The sequence below is a fragment of the Pyxicephalus adspersus genome, chromosome 4 (assembly GCF_032062135.1).
Source record: "Pyxicephalus adspersus chromosome 4, UCB_Pads_2.0, whole genome shotgun sequence".
In the NCBI taxonomy this organism is placed as follows: domain Eukaryota; kingdom Metazoa; phylum Chordata; class Amphibia; order Anura; family Pyxicephalidae; genus Pyxicephalus; species Pyxicephalus adspersus.
Window position 1 is genome coordinate 58,003,931 of NC_092861.1, and position 21,465 is coordinate 58,025,395.

General features: G+C 37.6%; 1 protein-coding gene across 1 annotated transcript; it reads left to right on the forward strand.

Moving 5' to 3' along the window:
- Positions 1 to 2,205: 2,205 nt before the first annotated feature.
- On the forward strand, positions 2,206 to 13,465 carry LOC140329778 (receptor-type tyrosine-protein phosphatase eta-like). The gene is made up of 6 exons (XM_072410170.1): positions 2,206 to 2,227; positions 3,342 to 3,593; positions 9,868 to 10,125; positions 10,353 to 10,607; positions 11,048 to 11,302; positions 13,197 to 13,465. The coding sequence occupies exons 1-6, from the start codon at positions 2,206 to 2,208 to the stop codon at positions 13,463 to 13,465; spliced, it is 1,311 nt and encodes a 436-aa protein (XP_072266271.1).
- The last annotated feature ends 8,000 nt before the right edge of the window (positions 13,466 to 21,465 follow it).

Genomic DNA, 21,465 nt, shown 5'->3' on the forward strand with positions numbered 1-21,465 from the left:
TTCGGACTCCTAAACATTGAAAAGCATCCGGGATAGAAAAGATTGCTGAGTTCTGCTCCAAAACTAGATACCATACATATTTCATTGCAATGCAAAGCATTTTCATTTTCAGACTGTTCAATAAATGTTGAAATCTTAATAAACAAGTTGGACCTTGACTGTGTTTTTGATTTTGGCCCCTTATATGCTTGAGTTTGACTCCCCTGTTCTAAAGGATTGTCTTACTTTTAGGTCCTACACAGCTAGTCTTATCACATGTCTTATATATTATTGGATGTGATAAATATTACATTGTGCTACAAAAAATAAAAAAACAGCTTTAGGGCAACTGCCTTTCATTAAAAGGCTCTAATGGAAAATAACTAGAGACTGCACTGTGACAGCCAGTAGCAAAGTTACTCTTCTTTGATTAAGTCAGACTCAAAAATTTGAACTAATAAATAATCCATGAAATAAACAGATTAATACAGCTCTGGCCAGACAAAAGCCTATGAGACTCACCTGTGTAGAGAGCTATAACTGAGCTGTTTCCTGAAATATTATTAACAACTGCAGAGACCAGGAAAGTGTAAAAATTTCCCGGTGTCAGGCCTTCAATTTTAACAGAAGTTGTATTATTGGAAGTTGTATTGAAAGATGGATCGCCCAAGGTTTGGATGAAATATGAACTGGCATTTCCATCTGCTTTCTCCCAGCTCAGAGATATTGAAGTGGTGGTGATATTCTCTGTCTGCATGTTCTTCACTATTTCTGGTTCTAGACAGTAGATAGAAAATGAATGTTTCAGCACATGGCTTAAAAGGACTGTGATCAATACATTGGTTCTTATTGACACATTAGAAGGACAATATTGTATTTCATATTAGTATGATAAGCACTACTCATAGCAACTTACAGAAGTTAGCAGTGCATGACGTGCCTGAAGACCCAGTCTTTTTTACACTGAACCTACATGAGTGGCCTCATAAAAGTTATCTTAACTTGAAATATTTAGTGATAGCAGCCAGGGCTTGTATCCCTATATTGTGGAAAAACACTTCTCCAGCTTCTTCCGGGCTTTGGCTGCGTAAAGGTAATGACATAATGCTAATAGAGAACCTAATAGCCAATGTCCATGATAGAAGCGATACAGTTTTCAAATATGGTCTCCCTGGTGTTTCTTCTAAGAGTCCCCTGAATACAAAGTTTTGACGGATGCTCCTGATTATCAGGACATTACCATTTATTGGATATGTTCTCTGTTTTCTTACAGAGAAATCTTTTAATCTTTTCTATCTTTTAACCAAGGGTTCTGGAAAACACATTGTGCTCTCTTTTATTGTGACTGTGCACTATTAAGTTTCTGTATTTTTTTTACTCTATGGCAAGACATGCTGTTCCGACCAAAAACATATTTTACATGATTCTGTACAAAAGGGTCCCTTGTATGTTCTATTTATGGCTTTTTATTCTGTAGTTGTAAATAATTCAAGTTTGCTGTAACTTGTTTTCTTCTGTTTTCAAAAAAAAAAATGTTACAAAAAAATCAGGAATCGTGGAGCTCAAGTCTAAAACAAAAGTAGATTTTCACAGCCTTAAACAAACCACAATGGGTCAAAATTGATATGATTGAGCAACAGTTAGATACAATTAAGGTTAATAAAACACCAGGACCTGATTGATTATACCCACGTGTCCTCAAAGAGCTGAGCGCTGCTATATCAAAGTCATTGGGCCTGATTTATTAAAGCTCTTCAAGACTGGAGAAGATGGACTATCATAGGAGAACCCAGGTGATCCAGCAAACCTGACATTTATCTGCTCCATTATTTAAAACACTTGCAATAGCAATTGTCTTTAAAGAAATCTATTCCAGGTTTGCAGGGTCACCCAAGTTCTCCCACAATACTCATCAATCTTCTTCAGACTTGGAGAGCCCTAATAAATCAGGTCTATTGTTTCTAATATTTAGAGACTTTTTAACCTCCCTAGCGGTTCATTTTCTTTCTGGTTTTATGTCTAAAAGCAGTACATTGTTTTTAAATCCAATGTATTGCATTCAATACAGTTATTTTGTATTGAATGCAATACAAATGTATTTTGAATTTCCCACCCCACTGACAACGTACACACGCACCAACGTCACCGGGAACTCCCCGGTGACTCATCGGGTGCAGAAGCTGGCCGGAGGTAGAAGAAAAAACACGTAGATCACGGCGATGGACAATGCGGGATGCCGGCGGATCAGGTAAGGCTGTATTTACTAACCTTCTCATAGGTTTACCTACTCAGAGTGTGACTCGGGGTTGCCGCTTTCAGCAACTTTTTTCTACCCCGAGTCACACTCAGGGTTAGACCAATGTGGTTACTATCTTTAAAAATTGAGCAAAGTCAATACCAAATCACTACAGACTGGTAGGTTTATCATCCATGGTTGTGAAGGTCCTAGAGAGTTTGATAAAGAACCACATAGAGGAGCTTTTTTCTGGAAAAAATCAAACAAATGTACTCTCTTTTTATGAGGAAGTAAATAAACGGGTAGACAGTGCAGTAGCAGTTGATGTAGTGTACTAGGACATTGCTAAAGCATTTGACACAGTACCCCACAGTTGGTTTATATGTAGGTTAGGGTCAATAGGCTTGGAAAAGACAATCTGTAAATGGATAGAGAACTGGCTTTAAGACCGCATCCAGAGAGCAGTGATTATTGATTCATACTCTGAATGGTCTAAGGTTATTAGTGCTGTACCCCAGGGTTCAGTGTTGGGACCTTTACTGTTTAACATCTTTTTAAATTAAATAAAAATTTCACTGTTTGCAGATGACACCAAACTATGTAATCGAATTAGGTCCATACAGGATGTTTATAATCTACGAGCAGACCTGGATGTACTGTTTGATTGGCACCCAAGTGGCAAATGACATTTATTATTGAGAAATGTAAAAGTATGCACTTGGGGGCAAACATGCATCATACTGACTAAGGAGAATGCATTTGGGGGAGTCAACAATGCAAAATGAGAAAGGGGGCTTTGGTAGATCATAGACTTCATATTAGCAGTCAAAAGCTAGCAAAATACTTTCTTGTATTAAAGGATAATGGACTACAGAGATGGAGACATAATCCTACCCCTATACAAAGATTTGGTGAGACCTCATCTGGACTATGCAGTCCAGGGCACCAGTTCACAAAAATGATATTGTTGAATTGGAGAGAGTGCAGAAAAAGGGCAACTAAATCAATAAAATGATTGGTGGAGCTCAGCTATGAGGAGAGATTAGCTGAACTGAATCTGAGAAGAGTCTATGTAAAATCCTATAACACCATGTGCTGAAACATTAATTTTCTATCATCTGTTTAGAACCAGAAATAGTGAAGAACTTGCAGACAGAGAATATCACCACACCTTCAATATCTCTGAGCTGGGAGAAACCAGATGGAAATGCCAGTTCATATTTCATCCAGATCCTGGAAGTTCCATCTTTCAATTGGACATCAATTACAACTTCTAAGATAATTGAAGGCCTGACACCTGGAAATTATTACACTTTCCTGGTCTCTGCTGTTGTTAATAATATTTCAGGAAACAGCTCAGTTATAGCTTGCTACACAGGTGAGTCTCATAGGATTTTGGATGGCCAGAGTAGTATTTTTCAAGTTTTTCATGGATTATTCATCAGTCATTTCTTTGACAAACGTCCTCTCAGCCCACACCCCTGTGCATAGACCAGCAGGCTGAAGAGGGGCCGTCACGGGGCAAGGTTAACAACTCTGTTAGCCCCTTACAAACACCCCATCACAGGTAGACTGCCACCACGTGCTTAGAGAGAAGCTCGCACCATTACCCTTGACAACCGCAGCTATGATTATTCTGTCTGTGTCACCCGCGGCCACTCCAGACAGGGATGTCTCAGCAATCACAATGTTTATAGTAGTGTTTTTGGGTTAGCAAGTTACACTATTTCTACTTAGAGCATTCAGAGATTTAGATTACACTTTTTTTGTTTTAATACATTTTTATTACAGTTTTCCAGAAATTACAAATAACAGACAATCGTAAAATAAAACTGGCATTACATTTAGAAAATAAAAAACATAAACAGTATAAAAAGAACATAAATTAACATTGGAACAAAAACTTAAAAACAAAACAAATACAAATAAAATAGGAGTACTCGAAACCTACAGTGTAATCGGAGAAAAAGAAGCTATTCATCATAGGTTAAAAAGCCTGCGGTCTAAGTCAGGAGTGGCGTGGTGATATGGCAGCTGGCAATGGCCCGCCATATCTCTCTTGCCAATCCTCTATATTCATAGTAGCAGCAAGGTCCGTTTCCCACTTAGCCATTCATTTTGGCCGGTGAGTATCCATATCTATTAATTATGCATAAAGCAGGGACACCAGACCACCAGAACCAGAACTTCGAAGACAAGAGGATTCAAATCTTGTTAGTTTAAGTGGGGAATCAACCGCATACTTAAGAAGATCTGTTAGGTAGTGTCTAATTTGTATAAATCTGAAAAGTTCGCCGGAGGGCAACCCCCAATATTCCCGCAAATACGCGAAGGACATGACCCCAGAGAGGGAAAACAGATCTTAAGTGTAGCGAATAGGCCTTGAAGTCCACCAGCGAAAGGCTACAGGGTTATCATACGCTGGTTCAAAAGAGGGGCAATTGAGGATTTCGGTTAAGGGTGTGTGAACGGACATCAAACCCGCTGAGCACTCGAGCCTTTCCCAAATGCCCAACGCATAGGATAAAGTGGGGTCGGCCACAAGGGGACGTTTTGAGGAGGGCATCCAGAGAAGATTATATATCGGCACTGAGGGTAGTTCCTCTGCATAAATATGAGCCCAGATAGGAAGATCCTGAAGGCGATGTAGAGCCACTAGAGGAGCCAATTGGGCCATATATTTGTAAAAATTAGGAACAGAAAGTCCCCCGTTCAGTTTAGGTTGGTATAGCACCCTATCTAGCACCCGTGGTCTCCCAGGATGCCAGACAAACCGCAGGACTTTTCTTTGTTCAACTTTAAGAGTTCTGCAAGGGAACTGGTATAGGAAGCGTGCGAAACAAGTAAAGTAGTTTAGGGAGATAGGTCATTTTAATTGCATGTATCCTGCCTAGCCACGACAGTGGGAGACATTGCCACCTGGAACGTAAAATAGAAAGGTTCAGGAAATAATGGTGGGTAGTTAGCTTGATGGATAGAAGACAGTCGAGGTGTAATCTTAATACCCAAATAGGGGATGACTCCCAGCCATTTATAGGCAAAATAGGGTTGTAGGGCTTCGACTACTGAAGTTGGCAAGGAAACATTAAGTGCCTTAGATTTGTAATTATTCACCACTAAGCCAGAAATCTCAGAAAACTGATTAAGCAAGTTGTGCAGGTTGGGTAGAGTTGTAGTTGGGGCTGTTAAGGTCAATAGTATATCGTCTGCAAAAAGCATGATTTTATGTTCCTTATTAAATACTCTAACGAGAGCATCATACATTCTATAGATTTGGACTGCGCCAAGTACAGTACCTGGAGGGCTCTTCGGACATTGTCCCCGGATTGACGCTTAGGGACAAAGCCTACTTGGTCACTGTGTATTAGGCTGCCCAAAAGCGTATTCAACCTAAACGCTAAGATTTTTGCCAATATTTTAACGTCAACATTAAGAAGTGAGATTGGTCGGTAGTTAGCCCATGACCTTTGGTCAGTCGATGGCTTCGGTATCATGGCAATAGATGCTCTCAAGGACTCTGGAGGGAGGGAAATCCCCTGTTTCAAAGCGTTAAACAGGGTTTGTAAGTGAGGCGTTAGAACATCAGACATTTTCTTGAAAAACAATGGGGAAAAACCATCGGGGCCAGGACGTTTACCAGTCTTTAAAGACTTAATAGCTGTTGCAATTTCAAGAACTGAGATATCCTCTTGTAGCATATACAGATCCGATGTATAAATGGTGGGAAAGTCAATATTAGCAAAAAATTGGTCAGCTTTACTTAAGTTTAGATCTGGGGGGGCCGAGTAAAGATCAGACAGGTGGAATTGAAACTCCTGGTCAATGTCCAAGGGATTGCTAGTAGATTGCTTGTTGGCAGTGCGTAAGGAGATTGGGGCAAACTGCGGTGTTAGCGTATGTAGACTCTTGGCTAGCAGTGTACCTGGTTTGTTGCCACAATGATAGAATTTATGTTTAGTCCGCTGCAGCTGGCATACTGCTGTATTGGTCAAGCAGAGGTTAAGCTCAGTGCGAGCCTTACGCAAGGCAATAGTTGTGCCTACACTAGGGTTCAGTTTGTGTAATTGGACTTGTCTCGAGTATTCAGCTTCCAGCTGTATCTGAGTTTGAGAGCGCTCTCGCTTTTTGGCTGAGGCTAGTTAAATTAGGTGGCCACGTATCACAGCCTTATATGCCTCCCATAATGTTGTAGGGGAAGACACTGAGCCATCATTTAAGGCAAAATATTCTTTAGAAAGGTCTGCCAATTTCTGAACCGTCTCTGGATGCGATAATAGTGAGTCGTTGATTGACCACGAACGGGCACAAGGCCGAGCCACTAATGAAGTACAAGTAATAACCACTGGATCATGATCCGACCACATTACAGCCGGTATATTAGCTTTTAATATTTCGGGTAGCAAGGCCCTGGGAGCCCACACGTGGTCAATCCTCGAATAAAATGCATAATCACGAGATGTGGGATGAAGCTCCCGCAATACATCAAGCAAGCCCAAATTCTGAAAACATTCCAATATGGGTTTACTCTCTGACAAGGAGGTGTTGGAGGACTTGGTACACCTGTCTAGCTTACTATCGAATACAATGTTAGAATCCCCACAGTAAATCAAGGTACCACGCATATGTAACCGAGTCTCTTCAAGCATCCCTTGAAAAAAGTGAACCTGAGGAGAATTCGGAGCATAATATGCCAAAAATGTAACTTCAACGTTCTGAAGATTCCCACACAAAATTAGATAGCGACCATCTGGATCAGCTACTTGATGTGAACACATGAATGGCATATTCTGATGGAACGCTATCAGCACTCCTTTGCTATGCTTTGTAGCAGCAGAGGCATAGTAAACCTGGGGGTAACGGGTATGCAGAAACTTAGGACTAGAGGTTACAGAGAAATGCGTCTCTTGTATGCATACTGTATCTATGCCCGAGGAGTGGCAATAATTGAATACTGTTTTTCTTTTAACTGGAGAGTTGAGGCCCTTTGCATTAACAGACATTATGCGTAAAGACATCGTTGAAACAACTGTGAGGGTAAGCTATCCTGACCCTACATGAAAATGTGTAAAAGGCACCAAAGTCGGTATTCGAGTACAACAACACAGCTTATACATGTTACAAGAAAGTAAAAAAAAAACACAAAAACAATAAAGTACTTACATGGGTAAAAAAACTGAAATTCCCACAAAATAAGGGGAAAAAATAGAACCACAAGAGCCCAAAGGGCTCGGGGGACCCTAAAGGTCCAACCATAGTTGGGATCACCCGTTCCCACTGTCCAGACGTGGGGTTCTGATGCAATCCAAAGGGGTGACATGTATCAAACAAACGGGCTAAAGAGGTGGAGAATAGGAGTGTCATTGGAAAAAAAGCTGAAAAAACATAAGCCAAAAAATTGTAAAGTATACATTACTTGTGAAATTGGATAGCACGTATTGCCAAAATTAGATCATCCCGGGGATTTGGTTCAAAAAACTTGGGAGCCCAGCCGTACCAGAACCTGAGTGTGTAGCACGGGGCTTCGTTGAGGTGTGCCAGGAGGACAGGGCGAAGCCGAGCTAGAGGCGACGGCTTTTTGAGGATTTGAAGGTGACGTGGATACAGGCGGGTGCAGTAAACCAAGCTTTACCAAACAGATTCGCGCTTCATCCGGTGTAGTAAACTGAAATTGATTCCCTTGAGCCTGGAACATCAGCCTGAAAGGGTAACCCCAACGATATCTTATTCCATTAGCAGAAAGGGTGTGCAAAAATGGGCGAAGACTTCGCCGTTTTGCCAATGTTGAGGGGGCCAAATCAGCAAACAGGCTATACTCCATGCCCTGAAACGATAAGCGGGGTATTTTGCAAGCGTTGCATGAAATTTCGCCACAATGTCCCTAGGTGGGCCATTTTGCTTTTTAGCTCCTTGAGTCTGACAGGGTCCACCGATCCTTAGACCCTGTCAGACTCAAGGCGCTCAGCTCGGATCTCTGGTGCCAATTCTTGAAAGAGAGCGGTAACATAGCCTTGCACATCAAAGACAGTTTCAGGGATACCTCTAATCCGCAGATTACTGCGCCGTGACCGGTTCTCGCAATCCTCTAATTGATCTTTCAGGAGAGAAATCTCTTTACGAGCAATTTCCAGATCTTGATCTAGGCTTTCCAGTACAGTCGTGGCGTCATCCATCCGGGTTTCAAGAGAAGCAGTACGTTGGCCAATCTCGCGAATATCGCGGTACAATTCTGATGTGATGGGTGCTGTACCTTGGGATAACTCTTCACTGATCATGGTTCTCATTTGTTGCAGAAGAGTTAGATCTTCACATGTAGCAGTCTCCTTCAAGAGGCTAGGGGTGGCATCCATGCTGTCCTCCGACCGAGGCATCGGGGAGGAAGCTGAGGATGCTTGGGGTGAAGACGCCGGTGCCATGTTGGACCTCGAGGCCGTGCCGCGGGATGTGGTCTGCAGCACCGCTGGAAGCTTCCTTTTGGACGTCGGACCCATCACAGCTTCTCCCGGGGAGTGTAACAGGACGGGAGTGTATGCGGATCGCTGCTGTGTCCAAGTGACAGGCTACAGTTGTTGCTGACAGCCCGAAGTTGAGAGGAGCCTGGCTAGGAAGCAGCCATCCAGCCAGCTTTACTATGAGTGTTGTAACCTAGAGGGTCTGAAAGAATGCTGGTTGTCAGATACAGAAATATCTTATATGGGGACATTTATGACCCTGGTCTGTTCTACTTTTAAACAAAAAAAGGGAGGCAATTTTACATTTAAAGGTAGATCAGACATTAATTCCACTCCCAATATCACAATTTCTGATTTTTTTAAAGCAGCAACTAACAGTTTCTTGTTGACATTTGTCCTAAATTAGATTTGGATTATTGGAATTAAAGCACGTTTTTGTGTCTGATCAATTCAAAAAAGTTCTAATAAAGTAATTATTAGCCAAAGGTACCTTACAATTGCCTTTCACATTGCAGGCTCTGGCTGTTCTTCATTACAGCCTCTGATGATAAGCAGTTGTCCTAGGACTTCTTTTTACTTTTTATAGTACAATGTAATATTGGTCACCTACAGTTATAACAACGAGAATATTTAAAACGTGTTTTGTTGCTTGTGTACTTTTCACTATGGTGATTCTTATGGCAGCAATCATTTTACAGATATCACTAGCTGTGTAGGACCTATCAAAAAATCTTCCAGAATAGTATTTCAGTACCATTCATACTAGCTCTGGAGTAGTGATTCAAATTTGTTCTCCAATAATTTATGACATCATCTTCTTGAAATTAATATGCTGTCAAAAATCAGATTCACCTACCACTTCTTAGGACTATGACAAGCAATGAGACAATGCAGAGCTTTGTACCTTTTGTAGAGCAATTTGCAAAAACACCTCTGCACTACAGTTACATACCAGTTTTTATCATCAATCTCTTTAATGTCATACAATAATTACTGAAAATAAAAGCAACCGATTTCTGGTTTATAAACAGTTTAAAAACAGATAAAAAAGGTTTACCTTTTCTTTTTTGTGGTAAATAGCTATCATGCCTTTATTTAACTCTTTAATGTTAAATGACTTGAATTTTCTGATTACAATGCAAGATAAGCATGGGAAAAACGGTTCATTTGAACTGTAATAATATTAATTTCTGCACTCTGTAGTACCTGGAGAAGTGAAAAATCTGACCACAAAGGACATCAACACCACTTCTATATCTCTAAGCTGGGATATACCAGGTGGAAATGTGTCTCATTACCTGATAGAGATGTATGGGCCGGAAGTATTGGACTTTACTGTATACACAAATTCTGCTGTGATCGGAGATCTCTCACCTGGCAATCATTACTTATTCCTGGTCTATGTAATTGTGGATGGAAATACTGCACGTGGAAACAGCTCAGATGTATCTGCATATACATGTAAGCATTCAGGACTGGTAATTATTTACTGTGATACATTTTGTTGTGTTTGATCCATTTAAAAAAATTATTTGAACCGTTCTCATAGCTTTTAAAACTAAAACTGAATTTTACCCAGGGATATGGCAAATAAAACTAACATTGAATAATGGTCTATGCAATCCTCTTGATATTGACTACATAACTATACCAAAAGATTTATATAATATTTTTTTTATGTCCTATAGTTCCCAGTATAGTGACCAACCTTACAGCAGAGATAATCTCCACCACATATGTCTCTCTGAGCTGGGAACCCCCAGTGGGCAATACAAGTTCATTTATGATCCAAGTTCTGCATAATTCCTCCTATAACAGAAATGTCACTTCAACCTCAGCTATAATTGACCATCTGACACCCGGAAATTATTACACCTTCCTGGTTTCTGCTGTTGTGGACGATCTTGTAAAAGGAAATGATGTTAATTTATCCCTTTACACAAGTAAGAATCAAAAATTAGAATTCATAAGCTTGTTTTTTATTTTTTTCATTTATACAAAACTTTTTATTTATAGAAAAGGAGTTTTAAATTTGTTTTTTTGTTGGATTTGCACTGCACATCCATTTTTATCTTTTATTGCAAACTAATGTTTATGATGTAAATGTACTATTCATGGTGGAGATCCATATAATTTTCATTCTGATAGAATGAACGTTGTGCTTTATCGTTGCATATAAATGTAAGGGAAATTTCAGAAAGATTGTACTAATTGATCTCATTAAACTTGTAAATGATTACACTTTCCCAAATATGCTGTTGTGGATGATCTTGTAAAAATTAACACCAACATTTTTGTCTCTGTACACAAGTAATAACCAATGCATCATGCACAATTCTATAAATCCATGTGCTGAGACATTCATTTTATATCTACTGTCTAGAACCAGAAATAGTGAATAACCTGCAGACAGAGAATATCACCACCACTTCAATATCTCTGAGCTGGGAGAAACCAGATGGAAATGCCAGTTCATATTTCATGCAGATCCTGGGAGATCCATCTTTCAATACAACTTCCAATTCTACAACTTCTGATATAATTGAACGCCTGACACCTGGAAATTATTACACTTTCCTGGTCTCTGCTCTTGTTAATAATATTCGAGGGAAAAACTCAGTTATAACTAACTTCACAGGTGAGTCTCATAGCATTTTACATGGTCAGAGCTATATTATCTGATTGTATGATGGATTATTCATCAGTCATTTTTTAAATTTTTATTCTGCAACTAACAGTTTATTGTCAATTTTTGTCATGATCTAGATGCAGATTCCTTAAATGAAAGCACATTTTTGTGTCTGATCCATTCAAAAAAAGATCTAATAATGTGATGCCCAAATAGAGAGGTACCTGACAATTCATACTGCAGTCTTGGGTTATTCTTCATTACAGCCTCTAAGGACAGGCAGCATTCCTGAAATTTTTTTTCTTTCTTTAGCCCAATGTAATGCTGGTCACCTCATTAACAAGGAAACTGTTTACGACTTGTTTTGTTGCTTGTACTTTCCACTATGGTGATTCTAGTGAAAGCAATCATTTTACAGATACCAATAGCTGATTAGGACCTATTAAAGAATCTTCTAGAATGGTATTTTAATATCATTCGTACTAGCTCTGGAGTAGTTATTCAAATGTTTTCATCAATACTATGTGACATCATCCCTTTGAAATTAATATGCTGTCAAGAATAAGATTCACTTTCACTTCCTAGGACTATAACAGGCAATGAGACAATGCAGAGCTTTGTACCCTTTGTAGCTGTAACTCCAAAAACACCTCTGCACTTCAGTTGCCTTCTAGTTTTCATCATTGACCTATTTAATGTCATACAATAATTCATTAAAATGAATGTAACTGATTGCTGGTTTATAATAAAAAAAGATTTACCTTTACTTTTTTGGTTGAAGAACTATCAGGTGTTTATGTATCTGTTCAAGGGCTACGGCTTCATTCATTAAGAACATCCCCGGCACTAGAGGTTAATTAACCTCTAGCGCCCCAGGGATCGCAAGCAGGAGGATTCACAGGGCTGCATGAATAAATACAGTCCTGTGAATCCTCCTGTTATAATTTCTTTGATTTTGTGATAAACCATCGTAAATTCGAGGAAATTTTCTGGACAATGCCGGAGGCATTCTTACTCATCCCTAGTAATACCCTCTTGGTAATTATACTTATGAGTTCATATGAAATGTAATATTATAAATGTCTGCACTCTGTAGTGCCTGGAGAAGTGAGGAACCTGACCAGAAATGACATTGGCAATGTTAACCGATATTTGGCCATATAATTAGATAAATTGAGTGTAATTGTCTTGTGTTGTGTGCACATCAATAAAACGTGTATAGTAGACTTAGCATAAATGTTTTTGTTATAGCTATGTGCATATGTTTGTTTGATTTTTTCTCTTTGTTCTTTGTCACAATAAGTCTAAGAATTCTTTAAAAAAAAAATAAATCACATATCCTTATATCATAGAACCTGGAGCAGTGAAGACTCTTTTGATAGACTCTATTTCTACCACTTCAATATATCTGAGCTGGAATCAACCAGATGGAAATGCCAGTTCATATTTCATCCAGATCCTGGGAGATCCAACTTTCAATAAATCTGTGACTTCAACTTCATATGTAATAAGTAACCTCATACCTGGAAATTATTACATGTTGTTGGTCTCTGCTGTTGTTGGTGAAAACAACATAACAGGAGAAGCTGAAACTACATATACATACACATGTGAGTCTTGACCAGATGAGCAAAGCGCAAATTTATCTTTCATGAACTTGTTTTGCAAGTAAACTGAATAATAATATAGCACAGAATATTTACAAATGAAAACATTTTGTGAGATTACAGCAAATTGTGGGAACCACTGTAGGAGATTCACAACAGATATTTCTTTAATATTAAATTTGTCAAAGATCTTTTTTTTTCTTGACGTGTGAATGAATTGTTTGATAATGGTATATCAATGTTAAATCTAAATATCATGTAGATTTTACTTAAGAACATCTTCTTGTTCTTTGTAGTACCTGAGCAAGTGACAAACCTGACAGCAGAGAATATCACCACCAATTCTATATCTCTGAGCTGGGAGAAACCAGATGGAAATGCCAGTTCATATTTTATCCAGATCCTGGGAGATCCATCTTTTAATAGAACTGTTACTTCAACTTCATATGTAATAAGTAACCTCATACCTGGAAATTATTACATGTTGTTGGTCTCTGCTGTTGTTGGTGAAAATAATGTAACAGGAGAAGCTGAAACTACTTATACATACACAGGTGAGTCTTGATCAGGTGGGCTAAGGCTGAATATATCATTTATGAATGTATTTTGCAAGTAAACTGAATAATAATATAGCACATATTATGATGAAATTTATACACAAAAGGTTTCTTTCCTCTAAGTAATTTTCTTTTCAATGCTGCAATGCAGACATTTTGGCAGGTTTGCTAACATGTTATAAAGGAGTATTTGCTCAAAGTGTAGATCCCTTCCAGTTTAGTATCTAACATTATGCCTGTAGTTAAAGAGAAGCTTCATGCAAATCACTAAATATTTAGATTTAAAAACATAGTGTTAACATTTCCACGTATTCCTGACAAAGCAAGGCCATTGACACATATAGCCCTATTCAGCAAAGTTGTCCCCTCTTCTGTGCTGAACCAATAAAACCAAAAAAAAGCTGAACCAATAAGTGATCTTCACAGTTATACAGTGTGGTGAATATGATAGTGTGGTCTAAATGATAGATGTGGTTAAACGGGATCATAATTTATTTAGATGCTAAACCACAAGGCTGAATGAATTTCAACAATGAATTGAATTAATATGAAAATGCGGCTATTTGTTTTGTCACCTCATAGAGCCAATGCAGTCCAGCAATGCAACCCATTGTTCTGATGTAAATTATTCCCAATACGTTGGTTTGCCAACAAGTTTTAAATTAGGTATATTAACAGAGTAGATCCCTGTCTATTTTTTATTTCATTTATTATTTTCTTTTTTTTTTTTGGTACACACCTCCTCCATTTTTTTATCCATCTTAGTCTTGACCTAGAGCCTAGATGTCTAGAACCTGTAATAAAAAATAATTTGTTTGAAATTTACAATGATCTCATTTTTCTTTTCTAGTTCCTGATATAGTGAAGAATCTGATGACAGAAAATATCACTACTACCTATGTATCTCTTAGATGGGGGAAACCAGATGGAAATTCCAGTTCATATTATATTCAGATCCTGGAAAATCTAGCTTTCAATATGACAGTGAATACAACTTCTTATACCATTGAGGGCCTGACACCAGGGAATTACTACACCTTCCTAGTCTCTGCTCTTGTTGATGGTAGTAATATGAGAGGAACCCCCAATATTGTAACTGAATACACAAGTGAGTTATTAAAGTAATTATTATTTGCCTGCTAAATATTGATGCTTCTAGTTTGTATTTGAAAACATTGCTTTCTTAGATAGTGTGCAACATATTACGCAGCATTGTAATAATAAAATAGGGGTTGCAAATGACAGACAGATACAGACAGTGACACAGGAGGAAGGGAGGATCCTGCCCAGAAGAGCTTACAATCGAAGAGGTGGAGGAAGTAGCGCACAATAAAATGGTGGTATGGATTAGTGGGTGAGCAGTGAGGTTTTAAAAGACAGAAGAAGATGGTTAGGCAAGTTTGTAGTTGCAAGTTGCACTACAGCTACAAGTATTCAGGGGGATAAATGGCTTGATGTCATACAGTCATCACATGGTCTACAAAGGAATTAGACTAAAATAAAAAGTAGGCAAAATGCAAAACTATTTTGTGTTTATAGATAAGTAGAGCTGAATGTTTTCTACTAGGCACAAATAATTTGCTTTTTTAAGTCAGGTATATTAAGATGCCTAACTAGTTAATATCAGTTGTGTGTAAACTTTTTACTTTTTCTTGTTATGAATTACATTGTAATGTTATAACCGATTTCTGTACATTGTAGTACCTGACATAGTGAACAACCTGATAACAGAGAATATCACCACCAATAATATATCGTTGAGCTGGAATAAACCAAATGGAAATGCTAGTTCATATTTCATTCAGATCCATGAAGATCCAACATTCAACAGGACTGTGACTACAAATTCTGAGATAATTGATGGCCGGATACCTGGAAATTATTACACTTTCCTGGTTTCTGCTATTGTTGGTGATAATGTGCAAGGAGAAAGTAGTACTGTATCAGCATACACATGTGAGTGATTCCCATGTATATTAGTTGTGAAGTGTTTGTGTATTTAGCTCTATTTCACAAATTGTTTAAGGAGCATGCCACTGGCTCACAAAACCTCACAATTATTTCGTTTGTACACTTTGGAATGATATTCATCATCTTCTTCATTTTTATCACACTATCATGTTGTAATTCTTTATATTATGTACCTTGTAGACCCAGATGTAGTCAAGAGTTTAGCTACAGAGACTGTCAACACTACGTCTGTATTTCTGAGCTGGGGAAAACCAGATGGAAATGCCAGTTTATATTTCATACAGATCTTAGAAGACCCATCTTTCAAAAAGACCGTGCCTACAACTTTTTATATAATTGGAGGACTGACACCTGGAAATTATTACACTTTCTTAGTCAATGCTCTTATTGATAATGATAATGTAAAAGGAGAAATTAGCAAATCATCTGCATACACAAGTGAGTCTAATATTGTACAAGTTGTGACATTTTTTAAAAGTGTATTTATTTAAAAACAAAAAAAAATCAATGTTATGCCTTGGCTTTGGATTCCATATAAAACCATCTGAGACAATTACCTGTTCTGTATATTATTCTTTGTATCTACCAACTGGTATGTTGTGAAGGGCTTGCGTGGTTGAAGATGAATTGAATGGATAGTTGAAGTAGATTTTTGGTAAATCTAAAGATGCAAGGATTGTATGATCAGATTGTAAAATGTATGGGTATCTTAGGAAATCCCCATTGAATGGCCTTTTAGATGCATATGCATTTAAAGGTGTGTTTATATGGTCATTTAGGATTTTGGATTACATTTGCATTTAAATTCCATGGAGCCTCGTGTTGTTGGGAATTTTCTGGCTGACTACATTTTATGTATTTTTATAAATACTATTATTCCTTTATGTATTTATTATTTTTATTGCAAATTGTTTGTGATACCCTTGTTTGCTGTAAAAGTTGTCAATAAAAACAATATTGTTTTTACAGGACCTGCCACTGTGACTAACCTAAAAGCCTTCAAGGTAGACAACAGCTCAATCTATATCAGCTGGCAGCTCCCAGAAGGCAACACAAGTTACTATCAAATAGAATTGTTGGGAGAGTCATCCCAGAATTTCACTGTGTATACAAAATCAGTGACTATACCCAACCTGATCAGTGGAAAGCAGTATACAGTGAGTGTCACTGCAGTTTCAGAAGGAGGTTTGACCGGGGGAAGCAGTGAGATTGCTGTATTAGGTAAGTGCACAAAGGTTGTCAGTAGGTATATAATAATGTATATGCATATTGTAGAAGAAGGAATGTGTGAAGCTAAATTCACAGGATATTTGGCATCATGCACCTCAGTTTCACCTGGAAAGGGCCTGGATAGGGCCATGTGTAATTGTTTTTGCAAATTTGCTGCACTTTATTTTGGATACTGAACTCAGAGTGTCCTGTAAGAAATAGGTGGGCCAGGCACCCCATCCCTTTTACAGGCCAGAAATTGAGGATAGCTTGGAAGCAACTCTCTGATAAAAAGAAGGAACCGGTCTTTGAGTTGTGTTTCTGTGCTGAGAGAGCATAGAAGGTCTCCCAATGTTTAGGTCTAAGGGACCAATAACTCTGAAAAGTGTAAGAGAGTGTTTTTCTGTCATACTGTTATGACTCTAATCCCCTGTGAGGGAGAATCCTTAAGATTACTTGTTTAGGTTGATATTTTTGTGAATAAAAGTGGCCAAAGTGCCCAGAAATTGAATGGAAGTCTGAAATACCTCCCCACAGCCAGTACATTTAAAGCTAATCCCTCACATTTTAAATATAAAATTTCTGTCTAAAATTGTGTCCGTCTGCTACCAAAACAGCCCTGACCTGTCCTGGAATGGGTTCTTTAACATCTCTAAAGGTGTTCTGTGATGTTTGACACCAAGATATTAGGAACTGTTCCTGAAGTTCACACTGTCTTTGCTAGCCGTGTGTCATCTGCAGTAATTGATGCACATGCAACCAGCCATCCACATGATTTATAAAAAAAAAATGTGACTCATCAGACTAAACCACCTTCCTTCACTGTTATGATCCAATTCTGGCCACTCCATCTGACCTGGAGTTACATAATCCCACACACAGCAAGTTGCAATGCGCTGTGAGTTGCAACACCTTTCTCTCTTGATCGGTGTTATTCTTGTAATACTCAGGCACACACATGGATATCTATGTTGTTTTCCCATGGAGCATTTTTGGTGGGAATAAACTTTGGTGTCCTTGGAATATCCCACAAGACTTGTCTTTTTGCAGATGCCTTTATAATTTGGTCCTTGTCAATGTTACTCAGATCTTTATGCTTGCCCATTTTTTCTGTTTCCAACACATCACCTACAACTGCTCACTTGATACCTTGTCAGGTGCCATTTCAGTTACATGATTAATGTTATTTATTGGTAATAGTTTATTGTTATTGCTGATTGCTGTGTGTATAAACATACGTATACATACATTGTGATAATTTGGGACTGGGAACACTGCATGACAGAGGACACAGCCTAAAGCTATGTACACATGGTAAATTTTAGTAGCTGGAAAGGATCTTTTTTAAACCTTTCCAAGCACAAAAGAATGAAAGATGCATCAATGAGTCCTGTACATACAGTAAATGAAAGGAGAGGGGGAGAACGAGCGAGCAACAACCCACTGCACTCTCCCCTCTTCACTTCCATTGCAGTCGTTCATCTTTGGTCGTTCGTGGATCTGCCAAGACGGATCCATGAATGATGTTGGACGGCCACTGCCATCTGACACATGTCAGATTCTCATCCAATACTAGCCTTCAGGCGAGAATTGGGCAAGGATCATCTGACGTGTATACATAAACTTACGGTCCAAAAGAGTACTTCATTTAAACTCAAAATAGCACCCTTCAGTGTACATGTAAATTATTTAGCTTTTATTCAGCAGAATTGATAACAACACATGAGCAGCAAAACAAAGGTCCAATCTGGCAAAAGTCCACTTAAGATAGTAGCCTCAAACTCATTGGGTGCTTTCCTCTGTGGTTCCAAAGTCTCTTTTCCAAAACTCTACTATCTGGTTAGCCTACCTGAATACTTACATCCTCTCTGGTTACTCAGGCCTGTCTCCCTGAGCTACCTCTGACTCCCTTTTTCCAGGTGAACTTAAGGAAAACACCTTGCAATCAGTCTTGTGTGCATCTACATCGCCATTAAGGGGATCTGCCAGATTATAAAGGAAATTTCTCCTTTCTTCTAGTTCAATCTAACTTCTGCCAACTGGCAGGGAGTGAGAGGAAAGTGCTCTCACAGGGATTCAAACAGCATTAGAAAGCAAAATTCTGGTTCTAAGCATGCTTCATTTTGCTAGAAAATGTGTTTGTATACTTGGCTATGTACATGTCCAGGAACAGATATCTTTCTGTTAAGTCAGACACCCATCAAATAGACCTGAACTCGTAATATTTTCTTTCACTTTTAAAAAGACACAAATTATGCACTGAAAATGAAGTAAAAGTGGTTCTAATAAATCATTTCTAGAGTTCACCAGTTTGATTTTTCTGGTATTTAATCTTATCACCTAATTGTTTTACCTAAAATTCTGTTTAACTAAAATAAAAGTTTACTAAATACCCAGAAACTCACCTACAATAACAAATTATATACGTAATTATGAATACAAATATGAATTATTAATTGCATTCCAAACCTACTGATTTTACTGTTTTCCCTTATATTCAAATAATGTTTTGGGGGAAAACTGACACAGCTGGCAGTGCCTGTCAGCTTTCAACTAAACTTTTGACCACAAATTTACAGTTGTTTTTCTCAAAAATATATCACTATATATCACTATATATTTTACAAGATGTTATCAAAAAATGTCCCTTTTTTTCATTTCTCAACACGTTTCGCAAGCCTTGCTCCCTCAGGAGACATGGGACTTCGAAAAACAATATTGGTAAATCTCTTTAGGCTAAATCAAGACAGGTATGGGGGAGAGGTTCACCCATGATAGTCTATCTTCTCCAGTCCTGGAGAGCTTTTTTAAATAAGGTCCATTGTTGTCAAAATTTGATCATATATCTTTATAATAGATAAATGATTAAAAAAAATCTAAAATGTCCTAAAATATGTAAAAAAATTGATTTTATGTGACTTTCGTGTAACTTTTGAGTAATAAACTGTCACAAATAAAAATGTATGTGTTGCGCGAACATATTTAATTTAGTCCAAATTTGCGCTAGAAATTCATAGTTGGGATTTAAAAGTTTGTATATGATTAGCTGCTATGCAGATACAAAAATTCATATTTTATGTTATTTGTTAACAGAGGCTGATGTTTGAATATGTAAGTACAAGTAATCATACAGCAAAATGTCTTATGATATGTTAAGGACACATGTGTTCCTATGGTTATCATTGATTGGTTATCATTAAAACTCCAATTCACTTGGCCAAAGATTTATAAATGTAACAAAGAACAAATAGTATTGTATTAGCAGGGTCATGTTCTGTAATGTAATACCAAAGCAACAGTAGCATAATGGAATATGTCTCCCAATAAATTATTCATTTTCTTTTCTAGTGTCAGATGTCATAACAGCTACTGACATTTCCTCCACCACTGTGTCACTTAGCTGGACACCAGACTTGGAGAATTCATCATATGGCATCTTGGTCTATGGGGAACCATCCAGTAATGTGACTGTGTACACCAGTGCAGTGAAACTTACCAATCTGACTCCTGGAAATTTCTATACAATTCAGATTTCAGCATATAGAAATAACATGCTTCTATATGGTTACAGCAGTGAGATAACGTTATATACCAGTAAGTATCTTTTGTTTGCTAACCAATTCAATGTTGTTATATAGTCAATGGGCTCTATTCATAAAAAAAGGCAATCTGACATTTTGAAAATCCCTTTTTTCAAACTCCTAAATTTAATTTTTCCTAAAATATTAAGTCCTAAGAGTAGATGAAGAAAACATAAGTAAACACATGAAACAAACAATATTATATTTGGTCATGTATGCATTGAGAAAATGATTTAATAAAATATTTGCCTTAATCTCAGATCAAACATTTTATTCTCAATAATCCCAAATCAAAAAAGTTTTGTACACACAAAAGTAGAACAACAAGTACATACATGTACATACCAAAACACAGCTATGTATTCTTAGATAACAAGCCAAAACATGTCAAATCAGGTTTTAGAAATGAATGTGCCACATCTAAGTTGTACATACTTACATGCATACACAAATATACAACCTAGCACCTCTATCTATGTAGAATTCCCCTAAAAGAATATATAGGGGGTTAAACAAAAGGAAAAAAAAGCTAAAGAAATGTTAAGCATTGGAAATATCTCACCTCGCCAGTAACCATATTAATAATATTAACCAGTGACAATGCCTTATCTCAAGATGGTATTTAACCTATGCACTAATTCTCCTAGTTGTTACCTTATAATTTGTTCCAGTTAGTAATGGGGACTTTAACTCCAACATAGTACATTCAGTCCCATCAGTCCATCCAAAACTAATAAAATAATATTGGGTAAATGCTGAAGATGTAATACATCTTAAATCATTTTATATCTCCAGTGTTCGCTCTATGTTGGAGTTCTTGAATTTGCATATCTGCTATAAACAATATTCAGCCCTTCAGCTTTTAATATATTACTTTAATGGACTTGGCCCAAGGTTATAGAACATTTAAAGAGAGGGGAATATTCAAAACTTCAAGGTGGATAAAAACTAAGTTGGCAATTAGAATTGGGAGATTTCCCTGTAAAAATATTAAATACATATAAGCAGACAAGGGTTTACATGGTGTATGAAACCCTACTTATAAGTACATTATTTTATTAGATAGATCCTGTAAGTGATTGTGGATAACACTGCATAAGACTTTACTTTGCTAAAGTTTGTGTTATTAAAAATTGCAACATGGAGCTTTCCAATATACTTTCTTTTGTACTTAGTATTATTAATTAAATATATTGATCTTTTGTATTAAAATTATGATTTTTCTAGTAATGTATGTGCATGTGTTT